Source organism: Crotalus tigris, unplaced genomic scaffold (assembly GCF_016545835.1).
Source record: "Crotalus tigris isolate CLP2741 ecotype Arizona unplaced genomic scaffold, ASM1654583v1 scf7180000024115.3125172, whole genome shotgun sequence".
NCBI lineage: Eukaryota > Metazoa > Chordata > Lepidosauria > Squamata > Viperidae > Crotalus > Crotalus tigris.
Genome location: NW_024100392.1, coordinates 2,006,372 through 2,024,461, shown reverse-complemented (window position 1 = coordinate 2,024,461; position 18,090 = coordinate 2,006,372). Strand labels below are relative to the sequence as shown.

The following is an 18,090-nucleotide window of genomic DNA, read 5'->3' as shown; positions in this document are numbered from 1 at the left end:
AGACACAGTTTCTACTGGCTTCCTGCAGTTGACTATTTAATTTAATTCTTTGTAGCTGATCATATTAAAACAGAAAAGAAGAAACCAGTTTAAAAATAGGGAAACAATTTTAAACAATTCTAAAGAAAAAAGAAACAAAGAATAAGAGAGGGATGTCCATGCCCTGTCCTGCCCTCACATATCTAAAACAATGAAGAGTTTCAATCTATATTATTGAGTTTTGAATTTGCAATATAAAGTATTTAGTTTAGGCAGGGTAGAGTCAAAATATTCATTATTCTATAACAGATGCTATGATGAAACAAAGCAAAAGTTTATCTTTACAACATTCAATCTCATTTTCCAAACTATTATAATCATAACCACTTTTTCTTTTGGGTATTCTCTAGTGTTTTGTGTTGCCCAATATGAATTCAAAATTATATGTCTATAAATATATAAAAATCAAAAATATATGCCTCTAGAGATATGAATAGAAAGTTTTGACATACAGTGTATAATCTTGTAGAAAGTAAGTACAGAAACTGTCTTTTTTGAAAAGGATAATTGAAATATGAAAGTTTCATAGCATTCTGGTTTATATAGATGTATAGATTTAGACAAGGATTTTGCTTTGTTTAACCTTTATGATTCAGTTTCTATTATCAATTATCCCATTGGCAAAACATCAAAATACCTATTATTTCACATACATGGTACATCAATGACAGAAAACAGCTACAATGTTAATTCTATTACTTTTTATTTATATAAAATCCTAACATTACTAGAAAGAATAACTGGAATCTGATAACAATAAAGTGATACCTTGGTGACACTTCAAGGCAAATACATTTTATGGCAATTGGAGAATGTTCAAATTATTTGTTCCTTCTAGTTGAAAACTGGATTTCTTAGACCACTCAAAATAAAGTTACTGCTATGCCCTTTTCTGTAGAAAAGAAGGAAGGACAGTACACAAGAAATGGTGCTGATAATTCCTAGAATTACTATTCCTGAAATCAATGCACTGGTGACTGAATTCAGCTGGAAAGAGAATCCATTTGAGCTTCCTACAAAGGAAAGAAATAGAGAAGAAAGATTTAAAATATTTCACAAGCTCTGAGAAAAATCCAGCTAAAGTTATTTGACTTCTCAATATTCATAGTTAAAGAATCAATGGGCAAAAATAACCTTATGCAGGAACAGTTATAGAGATTTCAGGTGAAAAGAGTCAGAATCAAAATAAAATACATAATTTGTGAGATGGGAAGTATATAAATTTAAAACTAAATTAAAACAAAATAAAACAAAACAAAATAAAACCAAGAAAGTGAGTTCTCGAAGTGTGTTCTCAAAGAAATTATAAACCTCATTTTCTCTCTGGAATTGGCAGACTTTATTCTCTTCCACTGATTTAGGTGAAACAGATTTTTTTTTAAAGATAATGGCGGTAAATCAGTGAAAAAGTACCCAAGCATTTCCCATTCAGCCTTGCCTTCAGCAGAATTCTGGGTTGAGCAGCAGTTCTACTTTATTGATCTCAGCTCAGTGCCTTCTTTCTTAATATTAGGGCACAGCAACATTTCCACATCATTTTTTTTCTCACCAGCTTCCATGGAATTCAGCTAGTGATATATCTAATCATGACATATTATGTCTAATCACAATAATATTAACAGAACTATGACTGGCTTTTTAAATATCATGTGCTTTTTAAAAGATGGGATCTACTAAGTTTTTAATTGGATGTTTAACATTTTCTATCATTTAAATTAGCAGAAAATGTTGCAATTTATCAGCCTATATACAAAGTATTTGACTAGTAATTAGGATAACATTCAAATATTTCTTTTAAAATTAGGGGAAATTTATTGCTATTGCTATAACTTACCAAGCTGTGAATTGTTGGTTGGGATTTCCTCTGTTTGAAATACAAAAGTAGATTCATTTTAGTTTGAAGGTATTCATTTTCTTGTGTTCAGACAAAATCATTGATATTTTAAACAGGAATGACTGATCTAACACCTCAAGTCTAAATTCACAGTTAAGAAGATATTTATCAAAACAAAAATTTATGCCAGGTTTCAAAACAGAAAACTCTATCTATAAGGTAAAAGTTATAGCCATTTTACTATTATAACATTCAAAGTACAGCACACTGTAAAATACACTGGAATGAAATAGGAAAATAAAAATGTGGGCTTTTTAGTTGCTTTATTGCCCCTACATAATTCATATGGTGATGGCTTTAGGGATGATGAGTCACTGAAATGAAGATCCAGCTATATTTATGCAGGTTCTCTGCAGGATTCTGATCTTGCATAATCTGTTTTCTGAATCTATGAGATCTATGCAGGCAGTCCCAAGTTGAGAACAGCCAATTTACAGACAACTCATGCTCTCAAACTGATGAATCTATGAAGCTGCACAATTTAAATCTATTACTCAAAGCAAAACGAAGTCCTTGCTTCTAAAAGCAAAGCTATCCATGTTGCTTTACATCTCTTGTTCCTCTAGTGCAGTGTTTCCCAAACTTGACAATTTTAAGGCATGTGGACTTCAACTCCCAGAATTCCACAGCCAGCAATTAAAATTGTCAAGTTTGGGAAACACTGCTCTAGTGGTTTTAGAGGCTTCAACTCAAGTCATGCTTGAGTCCTGCAAAAACCCTTTTCTAATTATGACAATTGTCAAACAAGTTTACATAAAGAAACTTGTTCCAGAGAAATACTTCAATCTTCTCCTTCATGAGCAGCTGTCAGTCAAAACTGCCTTACATAGACATAGTAGTCATATGAGAATTAAACAATCAAATACAAGTGTAGAATCAATTCTTGAATAAGAAACCATTCTTGAACAGGAAATTATCCACATTATATTTTAGAAATCACGTAGGATGGTTGTCCTTACCAGTTCTCGTAATTATGGGGCCAGCAGATATTACTGCACTTCCAGAAATGCTCTGAGAGATCCAAGTGGTTCGCTTCACCACATCTCTTTTTTTTCTATTACTGCAGGTCTAGAAGTTTCAATCAAAGTAATTATGATTCAGAGCAGGTAGAAACAATGTTTTTCTTTGGTGTTCCATTTTAACTTTGCATAGAAACTAAAAGCAAAACCCTCTTGCTTAAAAGAATCTTCCTTGCAACAAAACATTTGAAAACTGTTGAATATACAGTAGTTTATTCTTGATTATTTCTTAACATATTCTGAACTTCTTTTATTGTATAATGGTTATATATTGCATTGTCTTCCCTTATTGTCCTTGTGGAATCTCATCTAAGAGTTTTTCAAATTACTCCTCATTTGGTTGGTGAATAGCAGATTAAATTCTGGCTACTGAATGCTTCTTTCACTAATTCTTTACTGAAGAGTCTCCATCCAGCACACACTCCCATAAAACATAAGTAGGAAATTATTTCCATAATCTTACACTTGAATGTTCTCCTCTGTATGTTCCAGGCTTTGCTGAGCTGTTGCCAAACTCTTCAGAACACAATTACCCTCTTTATAACTTACATTCTTCTACATATTCAGAAACTCTATTTTGAAGAGTTGGTCAGCACTTCAGCAGAACATGGAAGGAAACAATGAAAACTTAAAAGATTAGAGAAATATTTGCTAGCTATGGAATGTATCATTCAAACAATATTTTTTCTCAGTTGGAATACTTACAAAATAAAAAAAATAGTTGGTCAGTGATGAACATTTGAAAATATACAATACAAAAGTAGAATCAAAAGTTTGAGATACCATATTAGCACAACATGGAATCTTTGTAATAAAAATGCAATATACCCTATTATAACAGTTGTTAATTACCTGGATTACTGAGGAAAGGATATAAAACAGAGAGGGATGAGGTTCCAACAGACCAACAATTAAGCTTAAGAAAGGGGAAAGGAAGTTCTGGCTCTGTGAAAGGAAACTCTTGATTTTTGCCCTCCAGGCAGTCCTATGATCATTTTAAGTAAAAGCACCTTTAGATAAATAAACCTAAGCTAGGTGCAAAAGAGTAGCTAAAAGTTTTAATGTGAATATCTTTTATACAAAGATAAGGAAGGGTAAAAATATTTCAAAAACTACAATATGAATCCAAATTGAAACACTATTTTATCAACAGCATGTTTGTTATTTGATTCACTATGAAGACACTCAATCCACATATAAATAGAACAATTTAATTTAAACAGAATAGCTTCAATCTGGGAAAAAAGTGGGGAAAATAATAATAGGAAGGATATTGCATACCTTTCTAAATGAATATATATTTCTTACAGCACAAGAGGAAAGAAGAGTAAGTGAAAACCATTTTCCCATCCTACTTTAGGCAACTCAAACACTCCTTGTATTCTGAACATTGCTCAGTGGTCTCTGGATGTGACTGATTATACTTAATTTTCCAGCACTTCAGGAATTTGTATAAAGCCTCTCCTCACATTAATGTTTTTATTTTAGATTCAATTTTGCTCACCATAAGGTTATTGAAAGATGAATCTCAATTTTAGGTAATCATATTATATATTGACTTTCACATCACTGTTTGATAGTTTATAATTAATAATTTCCCAAGTCCTACCTGTATGTTAAATGAATAATGTATCTGAAAGTGGAAGGAATCAGCTATGAACAACAAGGTTCACCAAAGCTAACAGAAATCAGTTTGATTAATTCATCTTAGTGTAACCACCACATTGAAGACTCATCTATCATTGAGGGTATGAATTTTATTACACACTAAGTCAACTACTTTTTAAAAAGATCATCTATTAGCATCCCCTAATGTTAAACCTTCCAGTTGCAACACTACCCAAACTCTCTGAAACATACTGGAACAAGAAAGGGGCAGTCATCCGCTCTGCACAACTTTGTCACACAGTGTAGAAAAACCGCAGACATTTTCTGGTTCTTATGTTTCACAAAGCGGAACACCTCAAAAGAAAATCGGCCCATCTGACTCTTCCCATTTTCAATTATAGTTGTCTGAGGGTCTTTGTCACAACTGAAAAGGAAATAAATGAAACTAGTAACTTTCACTGCTTGAGAAATACCTTTAAAAAAGAATAGCATTTCATCAACAATACCATATTTTAGAAATTGTTGGCATTTCTTTCTATATACCATCTGAGGATACAAGATACAGCAAGATGCAAGAACATCTGCCTCTGAGAAAAACCTGCATTGGATATTACCTAGAGTTTTCACATAAGGAAAACCGATTTCCATGACAACGTATATATTACACATTTAAATAAATGAATAACCTTTCTTTTGAACATACCCTATTTGTATTGTCTTGTTGACTATTTCAAAAGTTTAACGTCAAAGATATTGCAGATATAAATGTGCCATATGAGACTAGTTCTCTCACTACAGCAACTCATCCTTAGGCCAAATATAAACTCAGAATATGAACAAAATTAATTTGCTTCATATTTAAATATGAATTGACATAATACATATTTACAGGACTTACATGTATAGTAAATAAGAATACACTACATTTTTCACATTTCCCTACATCTTACAATCAAAATTTCCACTTAAAACTTGCATTCAAAACTACATGTATTAAATGTTTGTCCCAAAATTCTTAGATTCCTTTTTATCAGGAAAATTGTGTCAGAATCACACATGAATTTTCAATATAGTACTTCAATACCTATATAAGATTTCTTTACATCTTTATGAAGATTGTTTTTAAAAAAAAAATGGGAAAGTGTTCACTTTTCAGAAAGCAAGAAAGCTAGATTCAGTAATTTATAAAACACAGTTGTTCAATTTCTCATAGCTGTTTGGTAATTCTTGTTATCCATAAATATTTCCATGATACAGACAAATTCTTATTGAACATAAGAACAACTGTTTCAGCTCTAGTAATATATGTCAAAAATATGACCAGATTTACTGACAAATCAGAACAGACCAGTAGATAGAATGTTGGGTTTGTAAGGAAACTGTGTGCTTATCACAATGCCTATTCAACTGTCCACTTAACTCTGAAGCAAAAATAGCACTATTTATTTTCATATATAAATTTTATCTGCATGCCACATACCTGTATATGTGTGTTTTTGATTGAACATGTACATTCAGTAATATGCAAGAATAATTATAATAAACCACATCAATCTGTGCTGAACTGTTGGAAAGAATAGTGGTAATCATGCATGCAGACTGTATCAATCTGAGTCTTAAATACCATTTTAAAATGCGAAATGAAACAAATAAAGTTCCAAGAATAGTTACTGCAGAAAGTCTTTCTTCATTTCTTTCTTTTTCCTTCACTGTTTGGTGTTAAGCATTCAAATGAGTTTTATCATGGACAAAGTATTAATACCGCTTTATAATACCCTAGTGAGACCACACCTGGAATACTGCAACCAGTTTTGGTCACCATACTACAAAAAAGATGTTGAGATCTTGGAAAAAGTTCAGAGAAGAGCAACTAAGATGATCCAAGGCCTAGAGACTAAAACATACGAAGAATGGCTGCAGGACTTGGGTTTGGCTAGTCTAAAGAAAAGAAGAAATAAGGGTGACATGATAGCAATATTCCAATATTTGAGAAGTGGTCAGAAAGCCCCAAAGGGCAGGACAAGAAACAATAGTTGGAAACTGATCAAAGAGAGAAGCAACCTGTAATTAAGGAGAAAGTTCCTAACTGTGAGGACAATTAATCAGTGGAACAGCTTACCTTCAGAAATGGTGGGCGCTCCATCACTGGAGGTTTTTAAGAAGAGACTGGACAGTCACTTGTCTGAGATGGTATAGGTTCTCCTGCTTGAGCGGGGGCTGGACTAGAAGACCTCCAAGGTTCCTTCCAGCTCTATTCTATTCTATTCTATTCTATTTAATGGGGTGTATTGGGGTGTATGGGGTGTTCAGGGAGGGGTAGTACCTCTGGTGTAGAGCATGTTGTGCCTTTTAGGGCAGCTCGTACACATTTGGTCCCCACCTGACATTCAGCTCTCACCTGTGGCTCCTAGTAGCTGTAACATGTGCAGCGGCCACACCCCGGGCAACAGCTTCGACAGGCTGGCCAAACCAGGCTGAGAGTAGCCGTTATGTCTTTGACACTCGGTGAGCAAGGGATTTGTCTATCCCGAGCATGTGAAGACAGACTCTGGTGGAGTGAGCAGATGAGATCTATTAAAATAGAACCAACAGTCATGAAGGCAGTTTCTGCAAGCGACGTGGTATGCTGAGAGCACGGCAAGACATGAAAGATGCCCTGGTCAACCACTGCACCCAGCCCATCTCCAGTTGTTTCAACTTTTGTCCTGCCATTGAAATAAGATGGAAGCTGGGAAGAGAGAGTGAGGCTGATTATGCGCACCTCTCCCTCACTTAAATCCAATCCACGCGCAAGTCTTGACATCTTGACTTTCCCTAACTCTGATAAATCTCAAAGTCCTGTGGCGATAGGCGAGTGAAGAAGCAGCAGGTGTGGAATCACTGGGAGCTGTGGACGCAGACCTGCACACAGGCGGCTCAGGTCTAATGGTCACTTCTTGCTGATGAAGCAACAGCTGGATTCGGCATCTATCTGAGCGACTGAGCAGCCCTCTTTAGGATCACACTGCTCACCTCCGTAGTATGAGGAAGGGGCTAGAAAATGTGCCCTAAACATTGTTGCTTCTTTCAAACCCTGTCCAGCCTACCGCAGTTAGAGGGGATCCAATCTCATGTGGTCGAAATATAAAATTTAAGACGAAACACAAGGTGTTACCACTTATTATTGGTACATGGAATGTACGTACACTTCAAGACAATCCATTAGCAGATCGCCCAGAAAGAAGAACAGTTCTGGTAGCCAGAGAGCTTGCAAGATTTAACATTGACATTGCGGCCCTGGGTGAAACTCGTCTAGCCAATGAAGGTCAGCTCACAGAAACAGGAGGCGGCTACACTTTCTTTTGGTGTGGACGTAGCAGTGACCAACGTCATGAGTCTGGAGTTGGCTTAGCAGTTAAGAACCATCTTGTTCGCCAACTTGCCAGTCTTCCTAAGGGTGTGAATGATCGACTCATGACACTACATCTCCCATTACTAAGTGGAAAACAAGCCACACTGATCAGTGCCTACGCACCCACAATGACAAATCCAGATGAAGTAAAGGACAAGTTTTATGAAGATCTTGATGCCCTACTTTCATCTGTGAAGCACATCGATAGGCTGATTTTACTTGGTGATTTCAATGCAAGAGTGGGGTCCGATCACTCTACCTGGGATAGCGTTATTGGTAAAAATGGAATTGGCACGTGTAATAGCAATGGCCTGTTGCTATTGAAGACATGTGCTGCTCATGATCTGGTCACTACTAATACCATCTTTCGCCTACCCGCTCATAAAAAGACGTCCTGGATGCATCCACGCTCCAGACACTGGCATCTCATTGATTATGTCATTCTGCGGAGGAAAGACATGCAAGATGTAAGAGTAACTAAGGCTATGCCGAGTGCTGACTGCTGGACTGACCATAGACTCATCATTTCCAAGTTAAATATTCACATCAAGCCAAAGAATCGTCCACAGGGAAACAGAGTTGTGATGAAAAAGATCAACGTCAGTACACTGGAAAACCCTGACGTAGTAGCTTCATTAGTAAAAGATCTCGACAATCAATTCCTGGAGCTGCAAATACAGGAAAATGCTGAGAAGGACTGTGAATGTTTCCGGAACATCTTATACTCTTCTGCACTTAAGGTTCTTGGACCCTCATATAAGAAGCAGCAGGACTGGTTTGATGAAAATGATGAAGAGATTAAGGCATTGCTTGCCAAAAAAACACCATCTCTACCGCGCTCATCAGAATGACCCGTCGTCAACTGCAAAGAAAAATGCTTTTATAAACATTCGCAGGATTGTACAGAGCAAGCTCCGCAAGATGCAGGACTCCTGGCTGAGTTCCAAAGCAGATGAAATCCAGAAGTTTGCTGATAGAAACGATGCCAAACAATTCTATGAAGCCCTTAGATCCCTGTATGGACCTCAGCCCTTAGGAAGCTCTCCTTTACTGGATTCGAGTGGTGCAACTCTTATCACTGAGAAGACTCTGATTTTACAGCATTGGGCCGAGCATTTCCATTCTGTGCTGAACCGCCCATCCACCATCAATAATGAGGCGATTGACAGGATACCCCAGGTAGATATCAACTATAGCCTGGATGCCCTACCATCAGAGGCTGAAACCTCACAGGCCATCAGTCAATGTTCCAGTGGTAAGGCGCAAGGATCTGACGCAATCCCAGTGGAAGTCTATAAGGCTGGAGGTGCTGTGCTTGTTGAAAAACTTATCCAGTTGTTTCGATCTTTCTGGAAACAAGGTTCCATTCCTCAAGAACTGAAAGACGCGTCCATCGTGCACCTCTACAAGAGGAAAGGAAATCGACAAGTCTGCGATAATTATAGAGGAATATCACTTCTCTCTGTTGCAGGCAAGATCTTTGCACAAGTGTTGCTAAATCGCCTGATTGACCATCTGGAACAGGGTATACTATCTGAGACACAGTGTGGTTTCCGCAAAGAGCGTGGCACAGTGGACATGATATTTGCAGCTCGACAGCTCCAGGAGAATTGTCAGGAGCAGAATCGTGAACTTTGTGGATCTCACCAAGGCTTTTGACACAGTTAGTCGTGAAGGACTATGGCACATTATGTCGAAGTTTGGGTGCCCTGACAGGTTTATTCTGATGGTACGACAGTTCCATGATGGCATGGCGGCTCGTGTTCTGAGTAACAGTGGAGCCTCAGAGGCCTTCCCTGTTACTAATGGCATTAAGCAAGGCTGCGTGCTGGCACCAACCCTGTTCAGCATGATGTTCTCAGCCATGCTGTCAGACACCTTTCAGAACAGCTCAGTGGGAGTTAATCTGAGGTACAGAACCGATGGGAAACTGTTCAACCTGTGAAGACTTCAGGCTGTCACCAAGGTAAAGGAGACTGTGCTACGAGATCTCCTCTTTGCTGATGACTGTGCCCTTAATGCAGGATCAGAGCAGGAAATGCAAGCCAGCATGGACAAATTCGCAGCCGCTTGTGACAACTTTGGCCTCTTCATCAACACAAAGAAAACTGAAGTGATGTACCAGCCAGCTCCAAAAGCCCAATATCAAGAGCCTACCATCACAGTAAAGGGACAAAAGCTGCAAGCAGTGGACCATTTTACGTATCTTGGTAGTACCCTCTCCCGTGCAGTGACAATTGACATCGAGGTCAACTGTAGAATTGCCAAGGCAAGTTCTGCATTTGGCAGATTGCGGACTAACATGTGGGACTGCCGTGGAACAAGTCTTGCTACCAAGCTTAAAGTTTACCAGGCGGCAGTGCTAACTACCCTACTGTATGCTAGTGAGACCTGGACAGTATACAGGAGGCATGTTAGGCAACTGAACTACTTCCACATGACCTGCCTTCGTAGAATTCTGAGGATCCGGTGGCAGGATAAGATACCGGACACAGATGTCCTCTCCAGAGCAGGCCTATCATCAGTTTACACTCTGTTGATGAAAGCCCAGATGCGCTGGGCAGGCCATGTTGTAAGGATGCCAGATCATCGCATCCCTAAACAGCTCTTCTATGGTGAGCTGTCTCAAGGAAAGCAATCGCACGGGGGACAAAAGAAGTGATACAAAGAGACGTTGAAAGCTTCTCTTAAGTCCCTGGATATTAACACCATCTCTTGGGAACTTCTGGCGCATGATTGACCGACATAGCGCACCTTGGTGTACCAGGGTTGCCAGACATATGAACACAGAAGGACAATCTTGGCACAAGAAAAGCGAGCACTCCGCAAAGCCAGAGCTGCAAATGCTGAAGTAACAGTGTCTACATTTCTTTGTTCAGTATGTGGCAGAACATTCCGTGCCAACATCGGTCTTATTAGCCACCTATGGACACATCGTTGATGGCCCATAACCCACAAGATGTCAAGGTCTTCATCAAAAATCGATGGACGAACAACATTTAATGCTAAGCATTTAACATCTGTATAAATAGTAGATGAGACACTCAATCATGCAGCAATTACAGGGAATGCTATGATTGGCCAACCTGGACCTATCACACGGTCCAGGAGTCGAGCACAGGCGTTAACTTACATATAAATGTTCACGCCCATTGATTTGTGTACGCCCTGATGAAGTTGGCAGGAGCCAACGAAAGCTAGGTTGCTAATCTTTTAAAACTTTTAATGTTTTTATTTAAAACTTCTGTTTTATATTAAAACTTTTAATGTTTTAACTTTTCCTGGTGATCATATTTTATTCTCACCATGTATACACCTACACCCAGGAATCATGCTTCTATTTTTAATATCATATATATATATATATATATATATATATATATATATATATATATGTGTGTGTGTGTGTGTGTGTGTGTGTGTGTGTGTGTGTGTGTGTGTGTGTTTTCTGAGGTTTTCGCGGGTATTTGTATGTAGGTCTTTGGTTGTTTGGGTTTTCTCCCACGTAAAATAGGAAGTGTCTTGGCAACGTTTCGACGAAGTCCCATTCGTCATCTTCAGGCTGGTGCTTTCAGCTTCGTGCTTTGAGCAGCTCACCAGCCTGAAGATGACGAATGGGACTTCGTCGAAACGTCGCCACTATTTTACGTGCCCAAACAACCAAAGACATATATATATATATTATATATATATATATATATATATATATATATATGGTTGCTAACAAAGAATAAAGAGAGAACTGGTATAGCTATTTCGAGTTCCATTAACTCTCTTCAGCCAGACTTACTCTTCTGAGATTCGAACCTGGGCTTATCTGCATGTTAGGCAGTTGTTATAACCTCTAAGCCACAGGTTCTCTCCCACTCTGTTAGCTATCAGGAGAGAGACAGGGGGAGGAGATTTTTACCTTGAATGTACACCCTGTCAACCCAAATATGGTAAAAATCTCCTCCCCCTGTCTCTCTCCTGATAGCTAACAGAGTGGGAGAGAACCTGTGGCTTAGAGGTTATAACAACTGCCTAACATACAGATAAGCCCAGGTTCGAATCTCAGAAGAGTAAGTCTGGCTGAAGAGAGTTAATGGAACTCGAAATAGCTATACCAGTTCTCTCTTTATTCTTTGTTAGCAACCTAAAAATGTAAAATGATGTCGCAGTTGGCGACTGCTGCTTGTGGATGGCTCTAGATTGAGCTGATACAGGCAAAAGAAAAAGAAAAAGAAAGAAGATTTCTTTCTCCCATATTTGGGTTGACAGGGTGTACATTCAAGGTAAAAATCTCCTCCCCCTGTCTCTCTCCTGATAGCTAACAGAGTGGGAGAGAACCTGTGGCTTAGAGGTTATAACAACTGCCTAACATGCAGATAAGCCCAGGTTCGAATCTCAGAAGAGTAAGTCTGGCTGAAGAGAGTTAATGGAACTCGAAATAGCTATACCAGTTCTCTCTTTATTCTTTGTTAGCAACCATATATATATATATATATATATATATATATATATATATATATATATATATATATATGTGTGTGTGTGTGTGTGTTGAGTGTGACTTGTATCCACCTATAATATTATTCTCCATAAATTTTTACTTTGAATTCAATGCAAATTGGAATCCGTCAATTGAGAATATTTGCTTAGTATATATTTATTGATGAAGGCAAATAGAATAGCTTAGACTTAGCAGATAGCCATTATTTACATGCATATTTCTGCACTGATTCCAATGATTCAATTCCTTTAGTCTATATGCATTACATATTACTTTAACTGACATTTTAATGCTGTAAATAATTATTAAATGGAATTAATATTTTATTTAAGCAATTAAAACTTTTGAGTTTACTTTTAAAACAATCCATATATTTTGTATAATCCATCACAACCATGTAAAATATAAACATGCTGTTTAAAAATGTCTACCTAAAGAAGAGATCATATCGCAAATTGTCATTTGGATTTCCAGATGGAGTAGTGTAGCAGTAATCCATCAAAACATTCCATCTGCCAAAGAAAAAGAACTAACAGTTAAAACACTATTTCTAATTCATTAAACTCTTTCGTGTATATACTGTGTTTTAGTAACTGTACAACGTATGTACCTTTTTTGGGTAAACCCTTATAAATGGATTTGCACAACATGTTAAATTGGGTAGGGGTTTTTTTATTTTGATTTATTGTTTGTTTGGTTAGCTTATGGTTCTATGTATTGTAAAAATTAGTAATCATGTTAAGTATTCATGTTCAAATATCTAATGAGCTGTCACAAAGAAGAAGGGATCAAGCTGTTTTCCAAAGCAACTGAAGACAGGACAAGAAGCAATGGATGGAAACTAAATAAGGAGAGAAACAATTTAAAAAGGAGAAAAATTCCTGACAGTGAGAACAATTAATCATGGAACAGCTTGCCTCCAGAAGTTGTGGGTGTTCCATCACTGTAGGTTTTTAAGAACCATTTGTCTAAAATGGTATAGGCTTCCTACTTGAGTAGGGGGTTGGACTAGAAGATCTCTAAGGTCCTTTCCAACTCTGTTATTCTGTTTTAAGTTAATGCTTCCACTGACATTGGCTGCCTTCTGAACAATTTTTTTTAAAAAAAATAACTCATCCTAGAAATGGCAGGTATCAAATAGCAGTATTATGCTAGAAATTACTACCTACTATTAAGATAGGAGACTCCTAACTGCTGAAAGATTAATAGATATGTGCACCACACAATTCTACATTTTAGCCATACAACGTGTATTTTTATCCCCTAAAAATTGAGGTAGATTCTGCGTTTGAATATAGAAGAAAATAACTGAATGAGCACCTGCAGATTGTCTGGATTCATAAATCCTACTTACAGTAGTGGCCAAAATTGTGGAAACCTTTTGGGGAAAGTGTACAGTAGAAATGCCATCTTTAGTTAAGTTTCCACCAATTTTTCTTCTAATTTCTTTATAACTGTAGCCTTGCTTACTTAATAACACTATTTTACATCGCTTTCTGGCCTACTAGTCGACTCTTTGCACCTTTACTTTAATTTTATTACATTTTACAAGCTCACTAAATGAAAGAACACAAAAAACCCGAACCAACCTGATAGCGATCACATAACACACTGACAAATGTCCTCCTCTCAGCTTCAATACTTGACATCAATAACTGAATCCTACTGTGATATGATTGGCTCATTGCCAAAACAAGATGACACCTGATTGGCTCTCTAAACACTCATGCTCATTGGCTACAATCAGATGAAGGAAAGCTACCTGATATCAACCTAAGGAAGTTGTGCTTCCTTTTTCTGGTTATTTGGCTATAACTTTTCATAGAATACAGTACAGATAATTGACCAAACTTTGTTGCATTACATTCTTGATTAAATTATCTTTCCATTGATATATACTTTTATGGTACTACTCCAAAAAAAAAAGTGGTGGTGTTAGCCATCAAACCTCAAAAATACACTTTTCCCAAAAGATTTCCACAATTTTGGCCACTACTGTAGTTATAACATGGGTCTGAATTTGATATGATGTGAATTGAGTAGCCATAGTTTAAAATAATGTAAACTATGAACCAATTAAAGTGTGACTAAGTACAGATTTTTGACAAGCTGAAAGAAAATCTCAGTTCTGAATATCATACTGTATGTCATATGTCTAAACTGTGTGCTCAAGTTCTTTATACATTTGCAGTAATTAAAGCTGTCAATTCTTATTTAAAGAATTGGACAGCATATAATGGAAAAAATATTTTTGTCCAATATCCTGATATGTTATCCATGATAAATTAGAGTTAGTGATACTGGATGAGCTAAACCATTGATCTGCTTTTATTCAAACACTATTCAACTAAAGGTTAGATTTCTTTGTTGCTTGTTTTGAAGAGTTCATGGGAGTTGTCTTTTGTTCAGTTGGGTTTTGTAGCTTAGCATGTTGGATGAACCTAGCCCATCTAATTATTTATTTAATTCAATCCAGGACCAATAATAAAAGCAAAGTACAACAAATATGGTAAATAAAATAAAATAAAACATTTGGTTCATTAACAGCAATGCTGAATGAACTTAGAAAACAAGCTAGCCAATAATCAGGCTGGTCAAGCACAATTTGTGAACTCAACCAGTGTGAACGTCATAGGTTCACAAGTCATTATAGCACAAGGAGCTTGGACGGAGATGTGTTAGGAGTATTAAATGCAAAGCCAACTGATCCTTATAAATGGCAGTACCTTCCATCTAAGTTTGTTGCTCTTACAGCTGCAAAAACTTTTGTTTTCAAAGGTAGTCCTGTATTAGGTATAATCAGCTGTTGGCTGTAGGTAGAGTCCTACAAGAAAATAGTAAATGCAAATATTGTAGCAATATCATAACACAGAAGTCACAATGAAATTACAGAAATGTAAAATGTAGTCTGCTTGGAGCATAGCAACTCTAATAGAAATGAAATACGATAATTCATAGTTCTCTGCAAGGCAAGGAACTTTTAGTGCACACTACTTTTAAATATCAGTGGAAACCCTAGGAATTTCTCTCCTCCTAGGAAAGGAAAATAGCATTGAACAAAATGTAATTTATAATTTGTTTATACAGTTTCCCTCAAAATTGCTCCCCCAGTACTTTTTTATCCACTTAAAAGCAAACATAATCACTAACCAAATGACTGTAAAGGGACTATTGAGAAAAATACTAAGAGAAGACTAGACTGATTTTCCACTTCTTTCTTAAAACAGTAGTTGCTGTAGATATTTTTCAGAGGAACAGTTGTAGCCCAGGTTCATGTGTCCATGTTTGCAATAAAAATTTAATCTGGGCCTCACGTAAAACAGAAATCCATGATGATTTTTCTCGTTTGTTGCAATCATTTAAAAATAAATGGAACTTGTGCAAACAAATAGCTTTTGGCTTTCACTGATTTACATTGTGTATTGTGCTCCACATAAAACTGGAACAGTGCACTGACATAATTCAATATGACCAAATGCACTTGCATGAATGCTCTTAATGTTGTAGTTTATAGGGAGCATATGTCAGGATTTTTAGAGATAAGATCTTCAGAAAATTTTGTGGCAAGTATAAATGATACCAGACAGTATGTAAATGAACTAAATCAAATATTAACCAAGATAAGTGAATGGTTAAAAAGTGTCACATTGAATTTATATATCAAACTATAAAATACATTAACATACAAATAATCTGTCTCTTCAATTTAGCAATGTTTTTTTAAAAAAATATTATCTAGAGTTCTCCTTAATACCAAAATGATATTGAGACAGTAGGAACAGTTTTATAATCCCTACTTTTTGCTAATATACAAACCAATTTATGTTGAAATTATTGTACTAAACTCATTGGCATTCAAGACAAAACAAATTTAGATTTTTACATCTTATTAACTACATATTTAATACTTGGTTTTGATAATTTGAAATGTTATACTAGAAGACAAATTGAATTCTAGATGTTGAATTGAAATTTGAAATAAGATTAGGTAGCAACTCATTTTTTAAAAAATAAATAAGCAAATAAATTACACTTAAAATGCAGCTTTATACTTGACCTTAAACAAAACAAAGTATTGAATTTACTAGGATATTTCCAGATAAGTGTGCATAAAACTGCAACTTGATAAATATTTGTTCTATTATATCGAGCTATCCAAATTTTGCAAAACATCTCTATGACCTTTATTTTGGTGTAATAATTTGTAGGAGTCCTTAACTAATAGATTTGAAGTTACCCCATTTTGATTCAAATTAAAGATTGCTTAGTTAGATAGTCTCTCTAGCATCCTTTGAATATATGAACAAATACTTAAACTGATTACTTTGATTCACAGTTTGAAAGGTCTTCTCATATTTATCCCATCATGGAATTTTAAACAAATGTACAGGACTCTGAATTAATTTCTTTTGCAAGGATGCTTGTATTACATACATTACAATTCTTTCATAAAGTTGTATTTATCCTCTAGATACTAGCTTTAGTTACTAGCTGGAATAATGAATTTCAAAATAATTGTGCCTCAATTTAAGAGTTATATCTGATCCCACTTAAACCCTAAGTACAATGTACCCTGTATTGGATAGTGTTTCGGTGGGATCATTGAATATGTCAAGATATACTATATATGGAAAATACTGGGAGACAGATATAATTTTGACACATTTCCCATGAAATGCTTATATTATAGCAACATCACAGATAAAAATAGCATCAAATCTGTCTACTGTGAGTGAAATTAGTAAGATTACTAATATATCTTTGGTCTGACCATTGCTTGTTACAGAGACATTTTTGACAATATTCTGAATATTGCGTCTCTATCAAAATTAAAGTGGATTTTTAGGGTTAGGGCTTGGATTTGCTCCTGCAATACAGGAAGGAAAGGTGTCTGCCAGGCTTGCCATAATGGATTGCTGAAAGCTGATAGTTTTCACAGAGTTTTCTTCCAGCAAAAGGATAAAAGAAGAGGAATATGATAAAAAAAAATATGGTTACAGCATAATTTACCAGAGGGTCATCAGTTTTTCTTTTCTTCCTTGTTAGGTATTATTGCAATGATTAACTTTACAGTTTTAGCATTTCATGAATTCTATTGCACGAGGGTATGTTTTAGTTTAATTAGTTTAAAATTCATAAAAATAAAAATTCCTATAAATGCCTAAAAAATCAGTAGGTTGCAAGTTTTAATATCCAATTAAATGGTGAAAACATCTGTTAAAAATCTGGAGTTCCTGCTTTGAATGAAATCCTTCTATCTTAGTCAAGCATCAAAACCAGGTAACTTTACAACTGCAAAATTACAAGGTTATATAGGAATGCTGTGCTGATAAAAAGAAATGTATGTACCTGAGAAGAGTAGCAGCCTGTAGAGCACTTAAATTATCACTTGGATTTAATTACCTATCATTTTACTAAGCCACATTTTTATGACATTGATATAAAAGATATAGATCAAATTATATTTTAAGTTATGTGCCTTGTTCTTCAGCTTGTTCTTCTAAATTCTGGCATGAATTCAAATTGTTGACTGTCCGTTCTTTTTGACTCGGGGGGGGGGGGGGGCATTACTGTTATCTCCTTGTAATGATGCTTCTTCCAAATCTGTTTTATTTCCTATGTTCCCTTTTATATTTTTTTATTAAAT

At 36.0% G+C, this 18,090-nt stretch overlaps 1 protein-coding gene across 2 annotated transcripts in view; it reads right to left on the bottom strand.

The window, feature by feature from the left end:
- Positions 1 to 229: 229 nt before the first annotated feature.
- ZPLD1 (zona pellucida like domain containing 1) overlaps positions 230 to 18,090 on the bottom strand; it is a 56,207-nt gene continuing 38,346 nt past the window's right edge. For both annotated transcript variants that reach the window (XM_039322446.1, XM_039322447.1), the window contains exons 6-11: positions 15,170 to 15,267; positions 12,875 to 12,955; positions 4,813 to 4,984; positions 2,893 to 3,001; positions 1,874 to 1,903; positions 230 to 1,052 (exon numbers count right to left, since the gene is read on the bottom strand). In XM_039322446.1, coding sequence (XP_039178380.1) covers positions 874 to 1,052; positions 1,874 to 1,903; positions 2,893 to 3,001; positions 4,813 to 4,984; positions 12,875 to 12,955; positions 15,170 to 15,267 — 669 coding nt within the window. In that variant the 3' untranslated portion in view covers positions 230 to 873. The remainder of the gene's footprint in view (positions 1,053 to 1,873; positions 1,904 to 2,892; positions 3,002 to 4,812; positions 4,985 to 12,874; positions 12,956 to 15,169; positions 15,268 to 18,090) is intronic.